Source organism: Lissotriton helveticus, chromosome 5_1 (assembly GCF_964261635.1).
Source record: "Lissotriton helveticus chromosome 5_1, aLisHel1.1, whole genome shotgun sequence".
Taxonomy (NCBI): Eukaryota; Metazoa; Chordata; class Amphibia; order Caudata; family Salamandridae; genus Lissotriton; species Lissotriton helveticus.
The window spans coordinates 452,693,790-452,715,928 of record NC_136065.1 but is presented as its reverse complement, the minus strand read 5'-3'; the positions used below and the strand labels follow the sequence as shown (position 1 = coordinate 452,715,928).

Below are 22,139 nucleotides of genomic sequence, written 5' to 3'. Positions count from 1 at the left end.
GAGGTTGGAAGTTGTTTAAGGATAATTGTAGGTGGATAGATGCGAATTACCCCAGCGCTGATGATTGCAGGTGTGCTCGACAACACAGAGGATAATGATGTACTAAGGCGAGAAGCATTTTTATTATTTGTTACTATGGCGGTTTCTCGCCTATGCATCGCAGCAGAATGGCTGAGTCCAGACCCCCAAACATTTTTTATGTGAAGGTCAAGATTGTTAACAATCTATCATATGGAAATCTCCCTATATAAATGCAAAGGGCGTAAGCCGTAAGAAACAGTGATGGGGGTCCCGAATATGGGCCCCGGTTACTACTTGAATGAAAGGGTCAGCAGGGTAGCAGTGAAAGGGAGAGGAAGACAACAAAGGTGGTGACATATGTGCTGCCCCTGTCCCTTATTTGCCCTTTTATAATTGTCCCAGCTTGTCTAATTTCTCCCATCGCTCGTGATTTCTGGCTCCTGATACTGTCTGGCATAAATTGTTTTTAATTTTTGTCTGCTTTGTTTTTCTAATTTCACTACGCAATTGTACTTTATAAATCAATTGGTAGTAAGGGGTTGATGGGGCTTTTATGCAGAAATACCTGTGCTGCTATGGTTCTGCACTGTATGCTTTACAATAAGTACATGTATTTTTAGATCTTGATTGAGAACCTGCTTTTTAGCATTTTTGATTAGAACAACGGGTTTGGCCCACAGGCGACTAAGTAGTGCCTTACAACATTTGTGAACAATAAAGAACCTAGCCGTAGCTTCGAAAGCTTCTTTTTTACTTAAACAGACCACAGTCCCTTGTGGTAAGTAGCTCTCTATACAAAAAATTATTAACTGAAAAATGAACTAACATAACGGCTGCTGTTGAGTTTTGAATATTGACTGGATTCATCATGATTGTAATCTACTTCACATTGTGCATTGTATGTATTGTATTGTGAGTTTTATGTTTTCTTTAAATGTTTTATTTACATGTATGTTTATTAATAGAAGTAAGAGGTCTGTCTTTCAGAATGACATGTTTGACGGATTTTATGAACATTTAAAAGATTCAATGAAAAGTAAATAAATACTTCAGACCATTTAACCCCTCCCCTGCTGATGACGGAACCACTCCGTCATCAGCTGCGGTCACGCTGTGCTGATGACGGAGCGGTTCCGTCACGGCCCGCTCGGCACGCCGGCGCGGATTCCGTGCCTGCGCTGAGCGTTCCATTGAGCGGGCGGGGCCGTGACGGAAGCGCTCCGTCATGAGCACAGCGCAACCGCGGCTGGTGACGGAGCCGCGGAATAGCCGCCGCAGTGAAGGGGTTAAATCATAGAATTACCTGAGTCTGTTTAAGTTAAAAGCAGCATTCGAAACAACGGCTAGGTTCTTTATTGTTTAAAAAGTTTTTAGCATATGTGGCACGATGATTATCAATCTCAACTCTTCGATTTATTGTTGCCGCTGCTTAGGAATTATATGCTGTTAGTATGGACTGGTGTTTTATGCAGTTTTTTTTCTGACTGCGGCTATTACTATGACGGCCGGATCATGTACCTGGATTGTATACCCTTATTGGTATTGATGGTTTGGTTGATTTACTTATAGGAACATCGAGATCCCTGGGTATTATAGGTCCTAGGGCCTCCGGATCACGGAATTTCTTTGGTTTTTAGAAGAAGCGCCTGCACTGTAGACTTAGAACTGTGAATTAACGTTGTGCACAGGGTGCAGTATGTTTTTCTAATGATCAATTTTATGTCTTAACAGGATTGAGGTGGCAAGGTTAGAAATATATTTTGTTTTTGATAAAATGTGGTTGATTATTTTGTACTATGTATTGAAATGTTTGCTATGCTTGATAAGGAACTGCTGGGTAAATTCCATAAAAATATTCGAAAATAAATAGTGGGTCGGCATAAACCCATGGAGGCAGATTTACAAGAATGGACACATCTCTGCACATCAGCCGAAATGCACTAGTTAATTTGAGTCACCCAAAAAAACCTTGCACCACCATGGATGCGTCACATTTACAATGCGGCGCACCGTGGCAAACGATTGATAGATGCGGGACGCATCTATTGGTGTAAAGGCAACACATTGCTGGAGTCGTGTCGCAAGGACGACAAAACTCCAGCAATGCTTCGGAATGCCTATTTCTATTATGCTGCGTCACTCCTTACGTAAGGTTTTGACGCAGTGGCATCGTAAAAGTGACTCAGTGAAATCTTGTAGATTTCACTCCGTCACTTTTACGAGGCTTTCTAGCGTCGGAACGCCCACCCTGCATACATTATACCGGACGCAGGTATAATGTAGTGCAGGGCTTTACACCGTGACGCATCTCCCCAGATGCCTCACATTGTAAATGTGTTGTAACGTGGCCCATTGCTTACGATGACGCTGCATCACAAAAGTGACGCAACAGCGGCGTAAAAGTGTTGCAAGGGGCTTGTAACTCTGCCCCATGATGTGGAAAAATTGCTTTGGGTTTTAATCCTGAATAAGATTCAAACGCAATGTTGCCTTCCATTCAGTATTTGTGCACAAATCTCAATCAGGGCCCCAGTGCTTTAGAAGGCCATTTCTTTGCTTTAATCATTTAAAGCCCCTGGCCGAACTCTCTTGGTGTCATAGATGTGAGTGACATATTAACTGACAGGATGATGTCAGATCGCTGAGAGTTTTCGACTTAATTTATTATTTTGGTTTGTATATTGAAATTGCTATTGGAGGTTTTCCGTTTTGTAGAACTTTGATTTATTAGCCACATAAAAATCGTGAGATTGATGATACCCAGAATTTCATTTTCCTTTTTAGTAGCAAACTCCGGCAGTGCATGCAAGCGTGAGATTCTGCAAGCACTGTAAAAACACGCAGAACTGACTGCATTTGCAATTCATGAGTGCAGCATAGTACTTACTGTCCCTCCAGGACACAATATATGTCAGCACTGTGACAGATAGTACTGTAAAGAGGCATTCTATCCAGAAATGAACAGAACGTGATAATTCATGGGAGATGCCGGATTGACTCCATGGAACTGTGTCTGAACATCTCCAACTGCTTAAGGGTTATCCGACAAGACCTGCTGAAAAAAATACTGCTTTCACCCACATGACTGAATGTAGTGCTAGTGAGAGTTCACAGTACCTGTGTTACATGTAAGCAGACAGTGCTTAATTTGTAAAAAAAAAACAATGCCTCGTCAGGGGTAGTTATTGCTATTTAGATATAAATGTAAATACATGCAGAGCCACTGTACAACTGCATTTTAGGTATGCTGCCCCTGGTATTGCAGAGCCAGGCACTGAGCCTGATTAATAAAAGCATCAAACCCTTCATATGGGCTAGCAGAAAGCCAAGACATAAGTCCCCAGAATTACGTGAGTCAACGAAACCCGGGGGCATATGACTACCTGGCATGCTTTTTTATTGTTTGACTCCTCAGCTATCACAGCTCGCGTAACATGATACTGTCCAACTCCTTGATGTAGACTACCATTGAACAATCACATCTGTTCAGCGACACACCATCCCACTGAAAGCAGTGGATGGCCAGTGTTACCCACAACGGTGTTTTGTATTCTTCTGCTCTTACGTACATTGATAGTTGCCACATAAACTGAATTGCTGGCGTAACTTCTCAGATTTGCAGCACTTGAACTTATTATGCATGGTTTATTAGAATAATCTGCACTATCTAAACATGTGAGGGCCCCTTGCTTGCAATGTTGTGGGCCACTCACTCCTCTATGACCAATTCCAGACATGTGTCATTGATACAGGCATCCACAGGGCACCTCTGCCAGAAAATAACCAAAAAAGAAGTAAACTTTTTTTGTAGTGCAACTATCTTGTGCCAAAAATGTCGTCAAGTCAAAAAATATTGTGTAATCGAATATAGAAGGTAGGAATATCGTTTTTTTAAGCATATAATATTATTATATCGTTGTATTTAGTGTTTACTTTTAAAAATTTGTATTAAATATAGTTTTGAATTTATTCAGTATATAATATTTTATTATTTTTAGGTATTAGTATTATAATAATTGTTTAATTTGTAGTATAGTTGGTACATTTTAATGTGTAATAACATTTTTTTACATTTAATTAGTAATTTATGATTTTGTTGCAGGTTGTTGTAGGGTATTAGAGTGGGAAGGTATTGAACCTGTTAATTATTGGTTTTCTGTATTTTAAATTAATTGTTTCTGTTAATTAAATATTTAATCAATTATGTAAGTTATTTAATTGTATAATTTTTTTGTATTAGTTAAGAGTATTTTGTGAAGTTTAATGTGTAATTTCAATTATCTAAAATGTAGTTACTAGTTTGTTATTTAATAGTAAGTTGCTGGGTCTGTAAGGAATTGGGAACTTATTGTAAATAGTAATTAATGTTTATTTGTAATGTGTTTTTAAGGTTAATTAAAAATACTTGATAATCATGAAAACTTAATTTATTATTTTTATATCAACTAATTGTTTTATTGTAATAATTGTTAGTTTAATAACACTTTTTAAAAATTAACTTTATATCTATTATTTTGTTCATTTTGTTTGGTTTTTCTCATTACTATTTCAATGTTATGAATGTTTTCTGTATAATTTAGGTAAACCTTTTTGTTGGTGGTTGTTTTGGGTAGTAGGGAGGGAAGTGTATTTATTTTAATTATTCTTGTTTCATGTTTGTTTTATTTTTTATTGTTAATTTTCTATTAGTTTGAATTTTATTTCTCTATAACGCATATATAGTTTTTAAAAATGCTTTATGATTTTATAGTGTTAGGTATTTAAATGTTTTTTTAAAATAATTAATCTAACTACTCCAAAGTCACGCCAAATTCCTTGCTTTTGTTTACATTGGAGTAGGAATAGTACATTTATCTCCACCAAAGTCAAACACTTTCCCTGAATTTAGTTATGCTGGAGTGAGAATAGTAAGTTTATCCCCACCGAAGTCCAACACTTTCTTTACTTCTTCTTATATTTGAGTGGTAATAGTACATCTTGCCCCTCCAAAGTTAAACAGGCTCCCTGATTTTGCTTACATTGGATTGGAAATAGTAAATCTAATCTATTCATAGTCTATCACTTTCCCTGCATTTGTTTACTTTGGAGTGGAAATAGTATATCTTAACTTCCCCTACTTCCCCAAACTCAAACACTCTCCCTTATTTTGCTTACATTGAAGTGGAATTATTAAATCCTCTAAAATTCAACACTTTCCCTACTTTTGCTGAAAGGGGATCTGGAAGAGTAAATTTGACTCCTTTAAAGTCCAATACTTCTGACAGTGTTGATTTTGGATTTTATTTATTTTCTATAATGTTTATATTATAAATGAAAAACAGTCAGTTTTTATTTAAAATTAGTTTTTTCAATATTAATTGTCTTTTTAATTAAGTGTGCTATGTTTTTTTAAATATTTGTTCGTTAACTTTAGTTTTTAAGCTATTGATATTTTAAATGTGATTTGTATTACAATTGTTTAAATATTGTTTTTTTATATTTTAGGATATATATATATTTATTTATATATGTATGTGTATGTATATATATATATATATATATATATATATATATATATATATATATATATATATATATATATATTATGTATACATTGTTTCTATTTGTATTTCACATAAATAATTGTAATTATATCTCAATTTACATTAAAAAAAACCTTAGACATTCACTGAAAAAAAACAAAGGTTAAAGTGAAAGTTAGCTGTAATAATAATAGGATATGATTTTGTGTTTAAAAACAACTTAGAAATGTGCTGAAAAAAACGAAGTTAAAGTGACTATATAGCTAAAAAAACACAGAAATTCACCAGTAATAGTTAGCAGAGCTAATACCTGTTTCCGGTGTTGGAGGTAGGATCCCATGTTTTGGAGGGCCCCTTATGGGAGCCCCGGTGCTCCCTGTTACAGCCTTTCAGGGTCTGTCAACAAACTAGTGCTGCTGACAACCTTGGGCACTGTCCTACCCTCCTGCTGCTGAGCTGAGCTCAAGCAGGGGAAGGTAGAACAATCGGTTTCCTGTTACAGGGAGATGTGACCACCTCCCAGACAGGACTTTAGTGTATTGGGCAGGAGGCACTTTCCAGAGCCACCAGACTGCATTGAATGGCAAATTTAATGCCCTCCTTGCATACACCTGTTTGAGCCAGTTCAGGAACCCTTGGTTCCTGCTCTGGCGTGAAACTGGACAAAGGACAGGGGAGTATCCTCCCCTCTGTCCAGCCCTTCATCTGGGAGGGATCACTGAGTCGCTCCAAACGTTTCTTTGGGTGATTAAGGGCTCCCATGGGTGGGTCCTCAGATTCATCATAGAACAAGACTCTCCTCTGAAACCAAGACATCGACCATCTGGACACTTGAACTCCGTTGGACTTCACCTGGAACCAAAGATGCATCAAGGAAGACTCCTGCTGTTCCTGGTCTCGCTGTTCTGCCTCGTTTGTGTCTGTGCTTTGCTCAGGTTCTCCAGAAGACCTGTGGGCATCAAGGACATCTGAATATATCTCCCTTGGATTGAAAGAGTCACTCCCCTGCATCTTCAGGCACCACAACAAAGCTGACCGGCCTGCTGCTCCTGTCATCCTATGGACTTCCCGAGGCTCAGCCACACAGGTAGTTTTTCTGTGGCTCTCCAGATGCCTGACCTGTCTTACCTGCTATCTGAAGGACAGTTTCCCTTGTCAGAGACGCTGATACCAAATATTCAACTACTAGGAGTCAAGAGGGGTAGAAAAGACTGGATCGCCCTCCACTCAATCAAACACTAATCAAAAAATGACCCAGTCCTCAAGGCAACGCAGAAATAAGTCAGGCTGTAAACAGTTCTAGATCGTCCAGAGAGCACTCTAGTTATATCTCTATTCATAGAGATTATACCACCGTTTCAGGCTATTGCCAACGTTAAAAATTGAGCCCATCTCTGATAAACAGAAAACCATCCAACACATGTTGTTATTGTGTTGGATGGTTTTCTGTTTATCAGAGATGGGCTCAATTTTTAACGTTGGCAATAGCCTGAAACGGTGGTATAATCTCTATGAATAGAGATATAACTAGAGTGCTCTCTGGACGATCTAGAACTGTTTACAGCCTGACTTATTTCTGCGTTGCCTTGAGGACTGGGTCATTTTTTGATTAGTGTAACGCTGATACCAAACCCTTGTGCACCAAGTTGACTTGCCGTTGCCAAGGCTTGTTGCCTCTGCACTCCAGGAGATCTTCGGGCTACAGGAACAGTTGGCCTCAATCTTTGGTGAGCTGCCTGAGGTCCTCTTGAGACTCCTGTGACTTTGGCTTGGGGATCCTCTTGAGGGTCTCCTCCTGTTTTGGTGGGCTCTCCTGCTTGCACAGGACCTGCTCTGACTCTCCTCCACTTGGTTAGACCCTTGGACCTTGCTGGTCCCAGCAATTGCATCTTGTTGACTTCCGGCCCAGTTGTGGCTGCAAAGACTTGTTGGTGCTTTTGCCGGACACCGAACATCTATACATCAACATCCGCCGTGGGGCATCTTGTGTATGGTTCCTCAGCATTGCCTGGTCCCCACAGCTACAGCAACAAGGTCCTTGTCAACTCTCCTGAGCTCCCTGCCAAGGGTGAACATTGTGCTTCCATTTCCCTTGGTCACCTCTGAGTGGCATAGGCTCTGTCCCCTCTGCATGCATGTTCGCCTCTTCAAGAATCAACCTGTGGATTCCATCGGACATCTTCAGAGACTTATCCAGAGGCTTTTCTTCCCAAGTCTTCCATTGTCATCTGCAGGAGGTTCTGATGTCTGACTGTTTTGGAGAGAGGGGTGAAAGAGGTGACCCATGTCATGACCTCATCCTTGGTGCGTGTGTTGTCTTCCAGAAGTGCCTCCCTTTTGTTGTTTCGTGCCCGCTTTTCTGCCAGTCTCACTACTTTCGGAGGGTATTTTCTTTCAAGGATGTTACTGCTGAGTTCCTTTGCTTGGGTGCAGTAGCTGGTCAGATTGCTGCAGTTGCGTCGAAGGCGGAGGAAGTGTCTGTAAGAGAGATTTTCCCCCGAGGGCCTTAGGATGATGACTTTCAAAGGAGAGGAGGCTATTGGGGTCGGTTCTTTTCTTGTATGTCTTGGTTTCAAGCTGGCCTTGTCTCAGGCAGATCAGTAAGTTGAGAAAAGGAAATCTCAGAATTAGAGATGGAGCTTGTAAACTTAAGATAGGGGTTCAAGGTGTCAATCCAATCAGTAAAGGATTCACAACTGTTTCTTTCACCTTTCCAGAACACTAGAATGTCATCTATGAACCTCTTTCACAGACGGATGTTGGTCATGAATGGGTTGGTGGCACAGAGGATGTTTTTCGATTCAAAGTCAGCCACATACAGGCAGACCCGGCCAAGCATATTAAATGTTTTTTCTCTGGCATTTTTTTCATGTCGGTTCCTCCTCCATGATAACCGTGGCAGTAAACGAGGTGCAGTGCCTGCCAGCCTTTCCTCTCGTAATCAACGACTATAACTACAAAGTGTGTGTTTACTCACCGCTTGCAGGTTTTTAAAACACATAAATAAATGGCATTGTCTAGCTCAAACTCCTGCAAATGCGAGATGTATTGCATTGCAAATGCTTGTTATTTTTTTCGCTGGGTCAAAGTCCAATGGTGAAAAATATGTACTGGTCCCTAAAAACGAGTGCTGTTGTCCACCATCGGCAGTCATCATCAGACATTATGCACTATGCAGAAGGCATTGCTCATCACAACCTGGTGGCTTGTTGGCCTGTATAATGGCAGAGCTGATGCTGATATCACTGCAAAGGTAACTACTTCCTAGGCAGAATGAAAACTACCATGATGATTATGATTTGCTGAGCATTTCATTGACTGATAGGATTTTCATTAATGTGGCAGATGTGTAAAGTGTCAGTGAACAGAGGGTTTAGACGTATCCACTGTTGGTGCTTTGCAGATTTTTGTGGATGATGTAGATTGCTGTTGATTTTTTTTTCCAAACTTTGAATAAGTCAGCTTCACATTCTTTGTTAGTTGGTGTGGAGCCAGTTGAAGGCTCATAGCAGTGATGTAAAGTTATAATAATCCCTATCTGTAAAGCGCGAACATATCACCTCCTTAAGGGTTTCAAGGCGCTGAGGACTGTCTGGAAGATTAAGTGAGCTATTGCCCAGGGTCACATGCTGCTGAGCTGCTGCTGGGGATTGAACCGTGAGCCCCGTGCTCTAGAGTCAGCTGCTCTGGCCACTGCGCCACATTTCTCCCATAAAGTTGTGGGCCAAAACAAGACTCTGCCACCCAGAATATCAGACGAGGAAGGACATGGGTGTATATCATGAATTATTTGTCAGTGGGTGATTGATTTGATGTTTTAGGTACATTTGTGTCTCTTCTGGAATGTCCTGAGTCTGTGTATATGCCTAATGGTGGAGTGTACGAAAGGCTATGGGGCGAGCGTGCAAGTAACAAAATAGCATAGAGAATCAAAGGGAAGCTTTTGTTGTGATACTTGGTATGGAGAGCATCAAACCGTAGAAGTACACACTTCTCCCACTGGACTGTTTGGCTATTAACTATAACTGCATCATTTACAGATCAGACGCATGGTCCTGGTCTTCACTGGTGCACATTCTCATTGGGTGTGCCTGGGGTAGACAAAATGTATTGTCTTCAACACTCGGCGTTTGAGTCTGCACTGTAGAGTGTGCTGCAGTGAAACACAGACTGTCAGTTCTTGAACTGCCATTCCGTGTTTCACTGCAGGCAGGCCCAGCATGCCTATTGGCAGAGGTCAGGGTTGAGGTGGCTTCTCCAAGTGTTTATAGAGTTTCACTGGGATTCTCGCTTTGATCTCTCCCATATGGAAAACTCTGGTGGAGGGCTTTTGTTTTGCCTCTTCAGAAAAAGGTAGAGGAACTCGAGCAAAAGTGCTTCCTTATTTTTATAGGACCATGCCCCATGTAATTGAGGGAACAACCCCATGACGTGTGATGGAAAAAGTGCACCTATGCCATGGATATTACAGAAGAGACTTTGCAAATGGTTGCAGTCACTTTGGTAATCGAGAAACATACTGAAAACCAGACACATGCTCCCTCTGCACCCCTTAGTCACTAATATAAACCAGCCATAGATTGGCAAAATGGGCTTTCTCTCTGTTCTTACATAACTGCACGTGGAGCAAAACACAAGTAAAATGTGCCACATAATGAAAGTTCCACTTGAGATTCTGGCTGCTCATTATATATGGCACCTCCTGCTCTTAACCATCCGAGAAAAACCACACGCGCTGTAAACACAAAACATCATTAACTTTGTAATATTGCTGCTTTAATACTCACTGATTCCTTATTCTCTCTGCACAGAAACCTTCCAGGTGGTTGTGAAAGGCAATGGATTCTATCATGCAAGAAATATCGACCAGGTCCTTTGCAGCTTCAAGATCAATGACTCCATAACAATCAGTGAGTATTCTTTGGAGTCCTGCATTGCCACTGCACTCACTGTATCTGTTGAACACTACTGATCCATAACATTCCGCCAGTATTCAGTGGAATACTGCATTGTCACTGCACTAGCTGATTCTAGTGAACGCTCCTGATCCAGAACAGTCTGCCAGGGTTCATAGGAATGCTGCAATTTTACTGCACTGGCTGTATCAGTTGAACACTACTGATCCATAACAGTCCTCCAGTATTCATTGGAATCCTGCATTGTCACTGCACTGACTGTAGCTGTTGAACATTACTGAACCATAACATTTTGCCAGTGTTCAGTGGAATACTGCATTGGCACTGCACTGTCTGATTCTATTGAGCGCTACTGATCACAACAGTCCGCCAGTGTTCAGTGTAGTCCTGCATTGGCACTGCACTGACTGTATCTATTGAACACTACTGATCCGTAACAGCTTGCCAGTATTAATTGGAATCCTGTATTGTCACGGTACTGTCTGATTCTGTTGAACACTACTGATCCATAACAGTCCTCCAGTACTCATTAGAATCCTGCGTTGTCACTGCACTGACTGTATCAGTTGAACGCTACTGGTCCATAACAGCCGCCAGTATTCATTGGAATCCTGCATTGTCACTGCACTGACTGTATCTATTGAACACCACTGATCCATAACAGTCTGCCAGTATTCATTGGAATCCTGCATTGTCACTGCACTTTCTGATTCTGTTGAACGCTCCTGATCCAGAACAGTCCACCAGTATTCATCGGAATCATGCATTGTCACTACACTGACTGTATGTATTGAATGCTACTGATCCATAACAGTCTGCCAGTATTAATTGGAATCCTGCATTGTCACTACACTGACTGTATGTGTTGAACGCTACTGATCCATAACTGTCCCCCAGTAGTCACTGGAATCCGGCATCGTCACTGAACTGTCTGATTCTGTTGAACTCTACAGTGGAATCATGCATTGTCACTGCACTGACTGTATCTGTTGTCACTGCACTGTTTGATTCTGTTAAACGCTGCTGATCTGTAACAGTCTGCCAGTATTCATTGGAATCATTCATTGTCACTGCACTGACTTAGTCTGTTGAACGCTACTGATCCGTAACAGTCGCCAGTATTCATTGGAATCCCGCATTGTCACTGCACTGACTGAGTCTGTTGAATGCTACTGATCCATAACAGTCCTCCAGTATTCATTGGAATCATGCATCTTCCCTGCACTGACTGTATTTGTTGAACACTACTGATTCATAACAGTCCTCCAGTATTCATCGGAATCATGCATTGTCACTACACTGACTGTATGTATTGAATGCTACTGATCCATAACAGTCTGCCAGTATTAATTGGAATCCTGCATTGTCACTACACTGACTGTATGTGTTGAACGCTACTGATCCATAACTGTCCCCCAGTAGTCACTGGAATCCGGCATTGTCACTGAACTGTCTGATTCTGCTGAACTCTACATTGGAATCATGCATTGTCACTGCACTGACTGTATCTGTTGTCACTGCACTGTTTGATTCTGTTAAACACTGCTGATCTGTAACAGTCTGCCAGTATTCATTGGAATCATTCATTGTCACTGCACTGACTGAGTCTGTTGAACGCTACTGATCCGTAACAGTCGCCAGTATTCATTGGAATCCTGCATTGTCACTGCACTGACTGAGTCTGTTGAATGCTACTGATCCATAACAGTCCTCCAATATTCATTGGAATCATGCATCTTCCCTGCACTGACTGTATTTGTTGAACACTACTGATTCATAACAGTCCTCCAGTATTCATTGGAATCCGGCATTGTCACTGCACTGTCTGATTCTGTTGAATGCTACCGATCTGTAACAGTTCGCCAGTATTCATTGGAATCCTGCATTGTCACTGCACTGACTGCATCTCTTAAATGCTACTGATCCATAAGAGTCTGCCAGTATTCATCATAACACTGCATTGTCACTGCAGTGTCTGTTTCTGTGGAGCGCTACTGATCATTCCAGTCCACCAGTATTCATTGGAATCGTTCATTGTCACTGCACTTAATGTATCTGTTGAACGATACTGATCAATAACAGTCCGCCAGTATTCATTGGAGTTTTGCATTGTCATTGCACTGACTGTATCTGTTAAACGCTACTGATCCAGAACAATCCTCCAGTATTCATTGGAATCATTTATTGTCACTGCACTGACTGATAATGTTGAACACAACATATCCATAAAAGTCCACCAGTATTCATTGGAATCCTGCATTGTTACTGCACTGACTGTATCTGTTGAACGCTACTGATCCATAACAGTCCTCCAGTATTCATTGGAATTATGCATTGTCACTTCACTGCGTGCATTGAACGCAACTGATCCAGACAGTCCACCCGTATTTATAGGAATCCTGCATTGTCACTGCACTGACTGCATCTCTTAAATGCTACTGATCCATAAGAGTCTGCCAGTATTTATCAGAACACTGCATTGTCACTGCACTGTCTGTTTCTGTTGAGCACTACTGATCATTCCAGTCCACCAGTATTCATTGGAATCGTTCATTGTCACTGCACTTAATGTATCTGTTGAACGATACTGATCAATAACAGTCCGCCAGTATTCATTGGAGTCCTGCATTGTCATTGCACTGACTGTATCTGTTGAACGCTACTGATCCAGAACAGTCCTCCAGTATTCATAGGAATCATTTATTGTCACTGCACTGATGGATAATGTGGAACACAACATATCCATACAAGTCCACCAGTATTCATTGGAATCCTGCATTGTTACTGCACTGACTGTATCTATTGAACGCTACTGATCCATAACAGTCCTCCAGTATTCATTGGAATTATGCATTGTCACTGCACTGTGTGCATTGAACGCAACTGATCCAGACAGTCCACCCGTATTCATAGGAATCCTGCATTGTCACTGCACTGACTGTATCTGTTGAACGCTACTGATCCATAACAGTCCTCCAGTATTCATTAGAATCTGGCATTGTCCCTGCACTGTCTGATTCTGTTGAACACTGCTGATCAATAACAGTTCACCAGTATTCATTAGAATCCGGCATTGTCACTGCACTGTCTGATTCTGTTGAACACTGATGATCAATACAGTTTGCCAGTAATGATTGGAATCCTGCATTGTCACTGCACTGACTGCATCTCTTAAATGCTACTGATCCATAAAAGTCTGCCAGTATTCATTAGAACACTGCATTGTCACTGCACTGTCTGTTTCTGTTGAGCACTACTGATCATTCCAGTCCACCAGTATTCATTGGAATCGTTCATTGTCACTGCACTTAATGTATCTGTTGAACGATACTGATCAATAACAGTCCGCCAGTATTCATTGGAGTTTTGCATTGTCATTGCACTGACTGTATCTGTTAAACGCTACTGATCCAGAACAGTCCTCCAGTATTCATTGGAATCATTTATTGTCACTGCACTGACTGATAATGTTGAACACAACATATCCATAGAAGTCCACCAGTATTCATTGGAATCCTGCATTGTTACTGCACTGACTGTATCTGTTGAACGCTACTTATCCATAACAGTCCTCCAGTATTCATTGGAATTATGCATTGCCACTTCACTGTGTGCATTGAACGCAACTGATCCAGACAGTCCACCCGTATTTATAGGAATCCTGCATTGTCGATGCACTGACTGTATCTGTTGAACGCTACTGATCCATAACAGTCCTCCAGTATTCATTGGAATCTGGCATTGTCCCTGCACTGTCTGATTCTGTTGAACACTGCTGATCAATAACAGTTCACCAGTATTCATTGGAATCCTGCATTGTCACTGCACTGACTGCATCTCTTAAATGCTACTGATCCATAAGAGTCTGCCAGTATTTATCAGAACACTGCATTGTCACTGCACTGTCTGTTTCTGTTGAGCACTACTGATCATTCCAGTCCACCAGTATAATTTGGAATCGTTCATTGTCACTGCACTTAATGTATCTGTTGAATGATACTGATCAATAACAGTCCGCCAGTATTCATTGGAGTCCTGCATTGTCATTGCACTGACTGTATCTGTTGAACGCTACTGATCCAGAACAGTCCTCCAGTATTCATTGGGATCATTTATTGTCACTGCACTGACTGATAATGTGGAACACAACATATCCATAAAAGTCCACCAGTATTCATTGGAATCCTGCATTGTTACTGCACTGACTGTATCTGTTGAACGCTACTGATCCATAACAGTCCTCCAGTATTCATTGGAATTATGCATTGTCACTGCACTGTGTGCATTGAACGCAACTGATCCAGACAGTCCACCCGTATTCATAGGAATCCTGCATTGTCACTGCACTGACTGTATCTGTTGAACGCTACTGATCCATAACAGTCCTCCAGTATTCATTAGAATCTGGCATTGTCCCTGCACTGTCTGATTCTGTTGAACACTGCTGATCAATAACAGTTCACCAGTATTCATTAGAATCCGGCATTGTCACTGCACTGTCTGATTCTGTTGAACACTGCTGATCAATACAGTTTGCCAGTAATGATTGGACTCCTGCATTGTCACTGCACTGACTGCATCTCTTAAATGCTACTGATCCATAAAAGTCTGCCAGTATTCATTAGAACACTGCATTGTCACTGCACTGTCTGTTTCTGTTGAGCGCTACTGATCGTGCCAGTCCACCAGTATTCATAGGAGTCGTTCATTGTCACTGCACTTAATGTATCTGTTGAACGATACTGATCAATAACAGTCCACCAGTATTCATTGGAATCCTGCATTGTCACTTCAGTGACTGTATCTGTTGAACGCAACTGACCCAGAACAGTCCTCCAGTATTCATTGAAATCATTCATCATCACTGCACTGACCGATAATGTTGAACACAACATATCCATAACAGTCCACCAGTATTTATTGGAATCAGGCATTGTCACTGCACTGTCTGATTCTGCTGAACACTGCTGATCAATAACAGTTCGCAGGAATTAATTGGATTCCTACATTGTCACTGCACTGACTGCATCTCTTAAACGCTACTGATCCATAACAGTCTGCCAGTATTCATCAGAACACTGCATTGTCACTGCACTGTCTGTTTCTGTTGAGCGCTACTGACCATACCAGTCCACCAGTATTCATCGGAATCGTTCATTGTCACTGCACTTAATGTATCTGTTAAACGATACTGATCAATAACAGTCCGCCAGTATTCATTGGAGTTCTGCATTGTCACTGCACTGACTGTATCTGTTAAACGCTACTGATCCAGAACAGTCCTCCAGTATTCATTGTAATATTTAATTGTCACTTCACTGACTGATAATGTTGAACACAACATATCCATAACAGTCCTCCAGTATTCATTGGAATCCTGCATCGTCACTGCACTTTCTGATTCTGTTGAATGCTACCTATCTGTAACAGTCTGCCTGTATTCATTGGAATCCGGCATTGTCACTGCTCTGTCTGATTCTGTTGAACACCGCTGATCAATAACAGTTTGTCAGTATTAATTGGAATCCTGCTTTGTCACTGCACTGACAGCATCTCTTAAACGCTACTGATCCATAACAGTCTGCCAGTATTCATCAGAACACTGCATTGTCACTGCACTGTCTGTTTCTGTTGAACTCTACTGATCATGCCAGTCCACCAGTATTCATGAGAATCGTTCATTGTCACTGCACTGACTGTATCTGTTGAACGCTACTGATCCATAACAGTCCACCAGTATTCATTGGAATCCTGCGTTGCCACTGCACTGACTGTATTTGTTGAACGCTACTGATCCATAACAGTCCGCCAGTATTCATTGGAATCCTGCAGTGTGATTACACTGACTGATTCTGTTGAACGCTACTGATCCAGAACAGTCCTTCAGTATTCGTTGGAATTCTGTCACTGCACTTTCTGATTCTGTTGAATGCTACTGATCCGTATCAGTCTTCCAGTATTCATTGGAATCCTGCATTGTCACTGCACTTGCTGTATCTGTTGTCACTGCACTGTTTGATTATGTTAAATGCTACTGATCTGTAACATTCTGCCAGTTTTCATGGGAATCCTGCATTGTCACTGCACTGACTGAGTCTGTTGAACGCTACTGATCCGTAACAGTCTGCCAGTATTCATTGGAGTCCGGCATTGTCAGTGCACTGACTCTATCTCTTGAACACCACTGATCCATAACAGTCCTCCAGTATGCATTGGAATCTAGCATTGTCACTGCACTGCCTGTATCCGCTGGCCTCTAAGGATTCTTCAGCAGACTTCAAATCCACACTTGTGCAGCTTATGCTAAGTTGTATGTTATGTTGGATATTTTTTTTTATAGTGAAGTGTTCATTTCCACGGCCTCATGGTGGATTGCAGACTATTGACTGCTTGCTGTGCTTTATCCTAATAGAGGGGACTCTAGATCAGGCAATTGGCGTCCTGCAACATTCAACCAAATGCAAGAGTGCTATTAGTAGCTCTTGAGTATGTGTTAGTGATGCATGTCTCATTTTAGGAGGCATGCATCTTTTAAACTTTAGGGTCAGTGGACGATCTTTCATGTAACCTTTAACCCAGATCTGGCAGCAGCTGCATTCAGACTGAAAATCTAAAATGAATGCAGATTTTATAATTTCCCTCAAGGAAATGTGTTTAGTGCATTAAGGATCAGTGATGTGCATTCCAGAGCCACTGGCTCATGCCTGGTGCTCTTCCAGCCTTATTAAATAATCTTGATTTGATAAACCCTGGACGGACCCAGCGGGAATACTACAAAAACAGCAAAATCCTTAACAGCGGTTATCTTTCAATGATGTAGACTCAGTGCTCTTGCCAAAGATTCCTAGAATGTGATATCAGAAAATGACCCATGGGCCAGACAGATCTGGCCTCAAAGTCTGTGTTTAAAACATTTTCATAACACCTTAACACCACCACACACAGTAACAATAACAGGATGACATCACACCAAAACTAAGATTGACACAGTGACAGCACAATATATCAGACAAATGTTATAAACAAAAGCACAGGTGCACCACTTATTAATATTCAACAAGAACAAATATAAATTCTTTCTTCAACAAATGTGTTTTTCCTAAAAAGTTTTTTCTTTTATTCCCAGATCCCCAAATTCTGTCATAAAAACAAGGTCATGAGCATCACTTGTTCACAACGGCACAGCCGACGCGTTTCGTCCTTGGAGCAGACTTCTTCAGAGCTGTGGATGCCAAACACATAAATATACATATAAATACACATAACTGACAAATATAAATCACATAGACATAACTTTATACAAAAAAATAAACTGATTATTAAAAACTGGTAGTTAAAGATACAGAAAATGGCTATTTCTTGTAGCCACTAACAAACATCATGCACACATCTATATTTGCACTAAGACAACAATTACTATAGACAGACTCCTTACAGTATAATCTAATACAAATTCAATTTTCCAAACCTATGAGCAATGTATTTGATGGAAACATGTCCATATACCTTCTGTATGACCTCAAGGGTCAAAGAGACCTCATGAGCCACACCAATCAAAAAAGTATGAGAAGGCATGCAAAAAAAGTAGGAGTTGAGAGGGAAAAGGACAGGAGAGAAAGCAAAAAGTATTCATATCGCATTCTGGTCCAAGAACTATTTCCAAAAGCTTTGTCGCCAGATGTGAGTCCAAGGCCTATTACCAAATGATTATCACAATGCCAGGTCTAATGCCAAAAACCGATCTCTCAATATCAGACAATCACGCTATGCCAATTGAGGGCCAACTATAATTCAGGGAGTATATTCACAATGACAAGAGAAATGTCGAATCTTACATAGCCAGACGGTCGTTTACAAAGAAGACCGTTGCTCAAAGGACAGCAAGGTCCAAGGAGTTCCCCAGTCCACTTACCATTAGTCATTCCCCATTCCGTGTAGGAGTAAGACCTGGTATTGTGATAATCATTTGGTAATAGATGAGGTAAGAATAACAAAGGGATAGTGTTAGAACCTGGGATGTCAGGTCACCTAGGGTAGCCTGGCCTAGGGTAAGACATGCAATTCTAGAGGCACAAGTGTGAAGGTTGCAAACCACCCAGCAGTAAATCCACGCAATTCCACACAAAAATGACACTACACCAAAGTATGGAAAAATATGAGCTGCTTTATAAAAATATTTCTCTGCTCTTTTGTCCTTTGAAATTTCAATTCAACACATTACAGTTTGTCATGAAACATAGAGTCACTTTAACAGTTGCCCATTCTTTACATTAATCAGTTTTCAAATTCACTATACTTTTACATTCAGACATAGGATCTGTAACTTCCTCAAAAATTATCAACTTAACCACTCTATTTGGCTTCAAAAGAGCACATCACAGTACAGTAGCCCCAAAGGAAGAAGTTTCTATTCTTCACTAGGGACAGTTGACTCCTTTACCATCTTCACCACAGAACCAGAAGAATTGGTGAGCCTTTCGCACTTTAGTGGTTTCTGAATAAGCTCCTCCTCAGAGCTGACAAAAGTAAGAGGGGAAGAATTGACAAGAAGTCGTTTTAGTCATCAAAGGGGGAAACGACCAGCTTTATGGAACTTGTCTTAAGGATCCCTTGTAAAAAGCTGATTAGCACTCCCCAGTGCCAACCCAATCCTGGCTTAGCCAACTGTAAGTTTGGATTCCCCTGGAGGTATCTAAGGCCTCCAACGACCCCCTTCACCACCTACTTACTTCTCTTTGGTTGGGCCCTTTCTCACAGGCCTGCAGTTATATCCAGCCAGCGTGGGAATCACCAGCCTGCAGCAGCGCTCATTGAAGACCTTCGCCCCTCCTCCCCTGCTCAGCTCCGCTCCTCCTCGTTGGAGCCTTGGCAGAGGAAAAGGCTTCCCGAGTGGAGAAGCGATGGGGCTCGCTTCCCGCCCACTCCCTCGAAGAGTTCTCCTCAGGCGCTTCACGTCGCGTCTCCTGCAGTAGTGTCTCCGCGCATGCGCGGGTGATCAGTGTTCCTAGTCCGGAGTCTGCTCCAGCCACACTACCACTATCAGTGGCTTCTCCTCGGGCCTGCTCCCTCCAAGGCCCCTCCTAACAACGAGTAGTGGGACCGCCTGGGGCATGCGCGATAGCGCTCAACTTCCCTCAGCCAGCCCTCGCACTCTAGGTCAGTGGCACCACCACAACAACACGGCCGGTGCCCCCGGGGTCCTGCTCACGGTGAAAACAGCGCTGTCTCCTAGAACCCGGCAACCCTGTCCTTTCTCTGATTCTTGAGTGGAAGTGGAGTTCTGACGACTGCGTGACGGGTAAGGACCCACAGAGTCACTTGGCCAATACCCTGCTGTACATCCAGGACGAGGGGGAATAGAACTAAATCTCTATCCTTTTCAGAGACTTATTACCCCTCTGTGCTGGGCAGGGGTTGGGGATGAAGAGCACCCTTTCAGAAATCTCTCCCACTGCAGTCTCCTTCTCCTTTTTACACCCCGGTATTTCTAAGCTAGGGGTTGGTCAGGCGCCCAGTGTCTCCAGTCATCCAAAACAGCAGGGACAGGACAAATATCCCAAGGGAGGAAGGGTGGTGAATCAGTAAGGCAACCCTCTGACTATCCTACCCCCCACCTTTTGCTACAGCCTGTCCTCCAGCTGACTCCCTCTGGTTAGACAAAATGGCTGTCCAGCATTCCGCCTTTTATAGGCTGACCCTCAGGAGTCCAGAAGGGACCAGAAGGTTCTGGAACGCCCTATACTTGTCTATGGGCAAGTTCTGGGTTTGGCAGTTAGGGCAGTTGGGAGCCACCATTTTGTGGTTCCAACTTTTCCTGTCAGAACAGGCCTCTAGGCCTGAGGTGAAAAACTATGAGGGGGGGAAAGAACACCTATCCCCTTGACCAACACCTAGAAAAAGCTAGTGGACACAAAAATTAATAAAGGTATGAGAGGCAAAAAGGGGACAAAATAAATAATAATTTGGAGGGACTACGCAAAAAAACCAGACAGGTCTAACACGCGTCCCCCCCAGCTGAAAGTGGGGAGAACTACCCAACCCCTTGGGAGTCCTCATCACTAAGGCGGAAATACCTGGAGAGACCGTCTGCATTGGCGTGGTCCACTCCAGGCCGATGTTCCACCCGGAAGTCCATTCCCTGTAGGGAGATGGACCACCTCAACAGCTTGGGATAATGTAAAAGTATAGTGAATTTGAAAACTGATTAATGTAAAGAATGGGCAACTGTTAAAGTGACTCTATGTTTCATGACAAACTGTAATGTGTTGAATTGAAATTTCAAAGGACAAAAGAGCAGAGAAATATTTTTATAAAGCAGCTCATATTTTTCCATACTTTGGTGTAGTGTCATTTTTGTGTGTTATTGCGTGGATTTACTGCTGGGTGGTTTGCAACCTTCACACTTGTGCCTCTAGAATTGCATGTCTAACCCTAGGCCAGGCTACCCTAGGTGACCTGACATCCCAGGTTCCAACATATTGGGGGCAGCGGTGGGATTTTCCCCCTTCATTTGCATCAGCCAACGAAGGGGTCGGTGGTCAGTCTGAACCAGGAAGTGCGAGCCAAACAGGTATGGCCGCAGCTTCTTCAGAGCCCACACCACCGCAAAAGCTTCCCTCTCAATTGCACTCCACTTCTGTTCCCGGGGAAGCAGTCTTCTGGATAAGAAGACCACAGGCTGATCCAGGCCCTCTTCATTTAGTTGCGATAACACTGCCCCAATGCCATGTTCTGATGCATCTGTCTGGACAATGAACTCCTTGGAGAAGTCTGGGGCCCTCAGGACCGGTGCTGCACACATTGCCTGCTTCAACTTTTCAAAGGCTTGCTGACAAGCCCTCGTCCAAACTACCCGTCGAGGTTGTTTCTTTGAGGTGAGCTCTGTGAGGGGCGCTACAATAGTGCCATACCCCTTCACAAAGCGACGGTAGTATCCTGTGAGACCCAGGAAAGCTCGGACCTCAGTCTGTGTCTTGGGGGGTTCCCAGGCCATGATTGCCTCAATCTTTGCCTGCAGGGGCTGCACTGACCCCCTACCCACCAAGTGTCCAAGGTACACAACCGACCCTTGCCCAATCTGGCATTTGCTGGCTTTGATGGTCAATCCAGCTTGTTTCAGGGCCTGGAGAACTGCTTGCAAATGTTGCAAATGGTCCTCCCAACTGCTACTGAAGACAGCAATGTCATCCAGGTAGGCAGCAGAGAAATTCTCCATTCCAGAGAGGACCTGATTCACCAGCCGCTGAAATGTGGCAGGGGCATTTTTGAGCCCAAAGGGCATCACACAAAATTGGAAGTGTCCCTCAGGCGTGGAGAAGGCTGACCTTTCCTTTGCTCCATCTGTCAAGGAGATCTGCCAGTACCCTGAAGTGAGGTCAAAGGTATTTAGGTATTGGGCAGCTCCTAGCCGGTCAATTAACTCATCCGCCCTAGGGATCGGATGAGCATCAGTCTTTGTAACTGAGTTCAGTCCTCGGTAATCCACACAGAACCTCAGTTCTGGTGTGGTGCCTGGTGGGGCGGCTTTTGGCACTAGCACCACCGGACTGGACCAAGGGCTGTTGGAAGGTTCTATCACTCCTAGCTCTAGCATCTTGGCAACCTCTCCATGGATGCTAGCCTTCACCTTGTCTGACAGCCTGTAGGTCTTTGACTTCACTGGGGGGCTGTCTCCTGTGTC

General features: G+C 42.5%; 1 protein-coding gene across 1 annotated transcript in view; it reads left to right on the top strand.

Annotated features, from left to right (window-relative positions):
• Positions 1-22,139, top strand: part of ANTXRL (ANTXR like) — a 339,738-nt gene that overhangs the window by 252,164 nt on the left and 65,435 nt on the right. Inside the window, exon 10 of the mRNA XM_078642693.1 lies at positions 10,355-10,453. Coding sequence (XP_078498819.1) covers positions 10,355-10,453 — 99 coding nt within the window. The remainder of the gene's footprint in view (positions 1-10,354; positions 10,454-22,139) is intronic.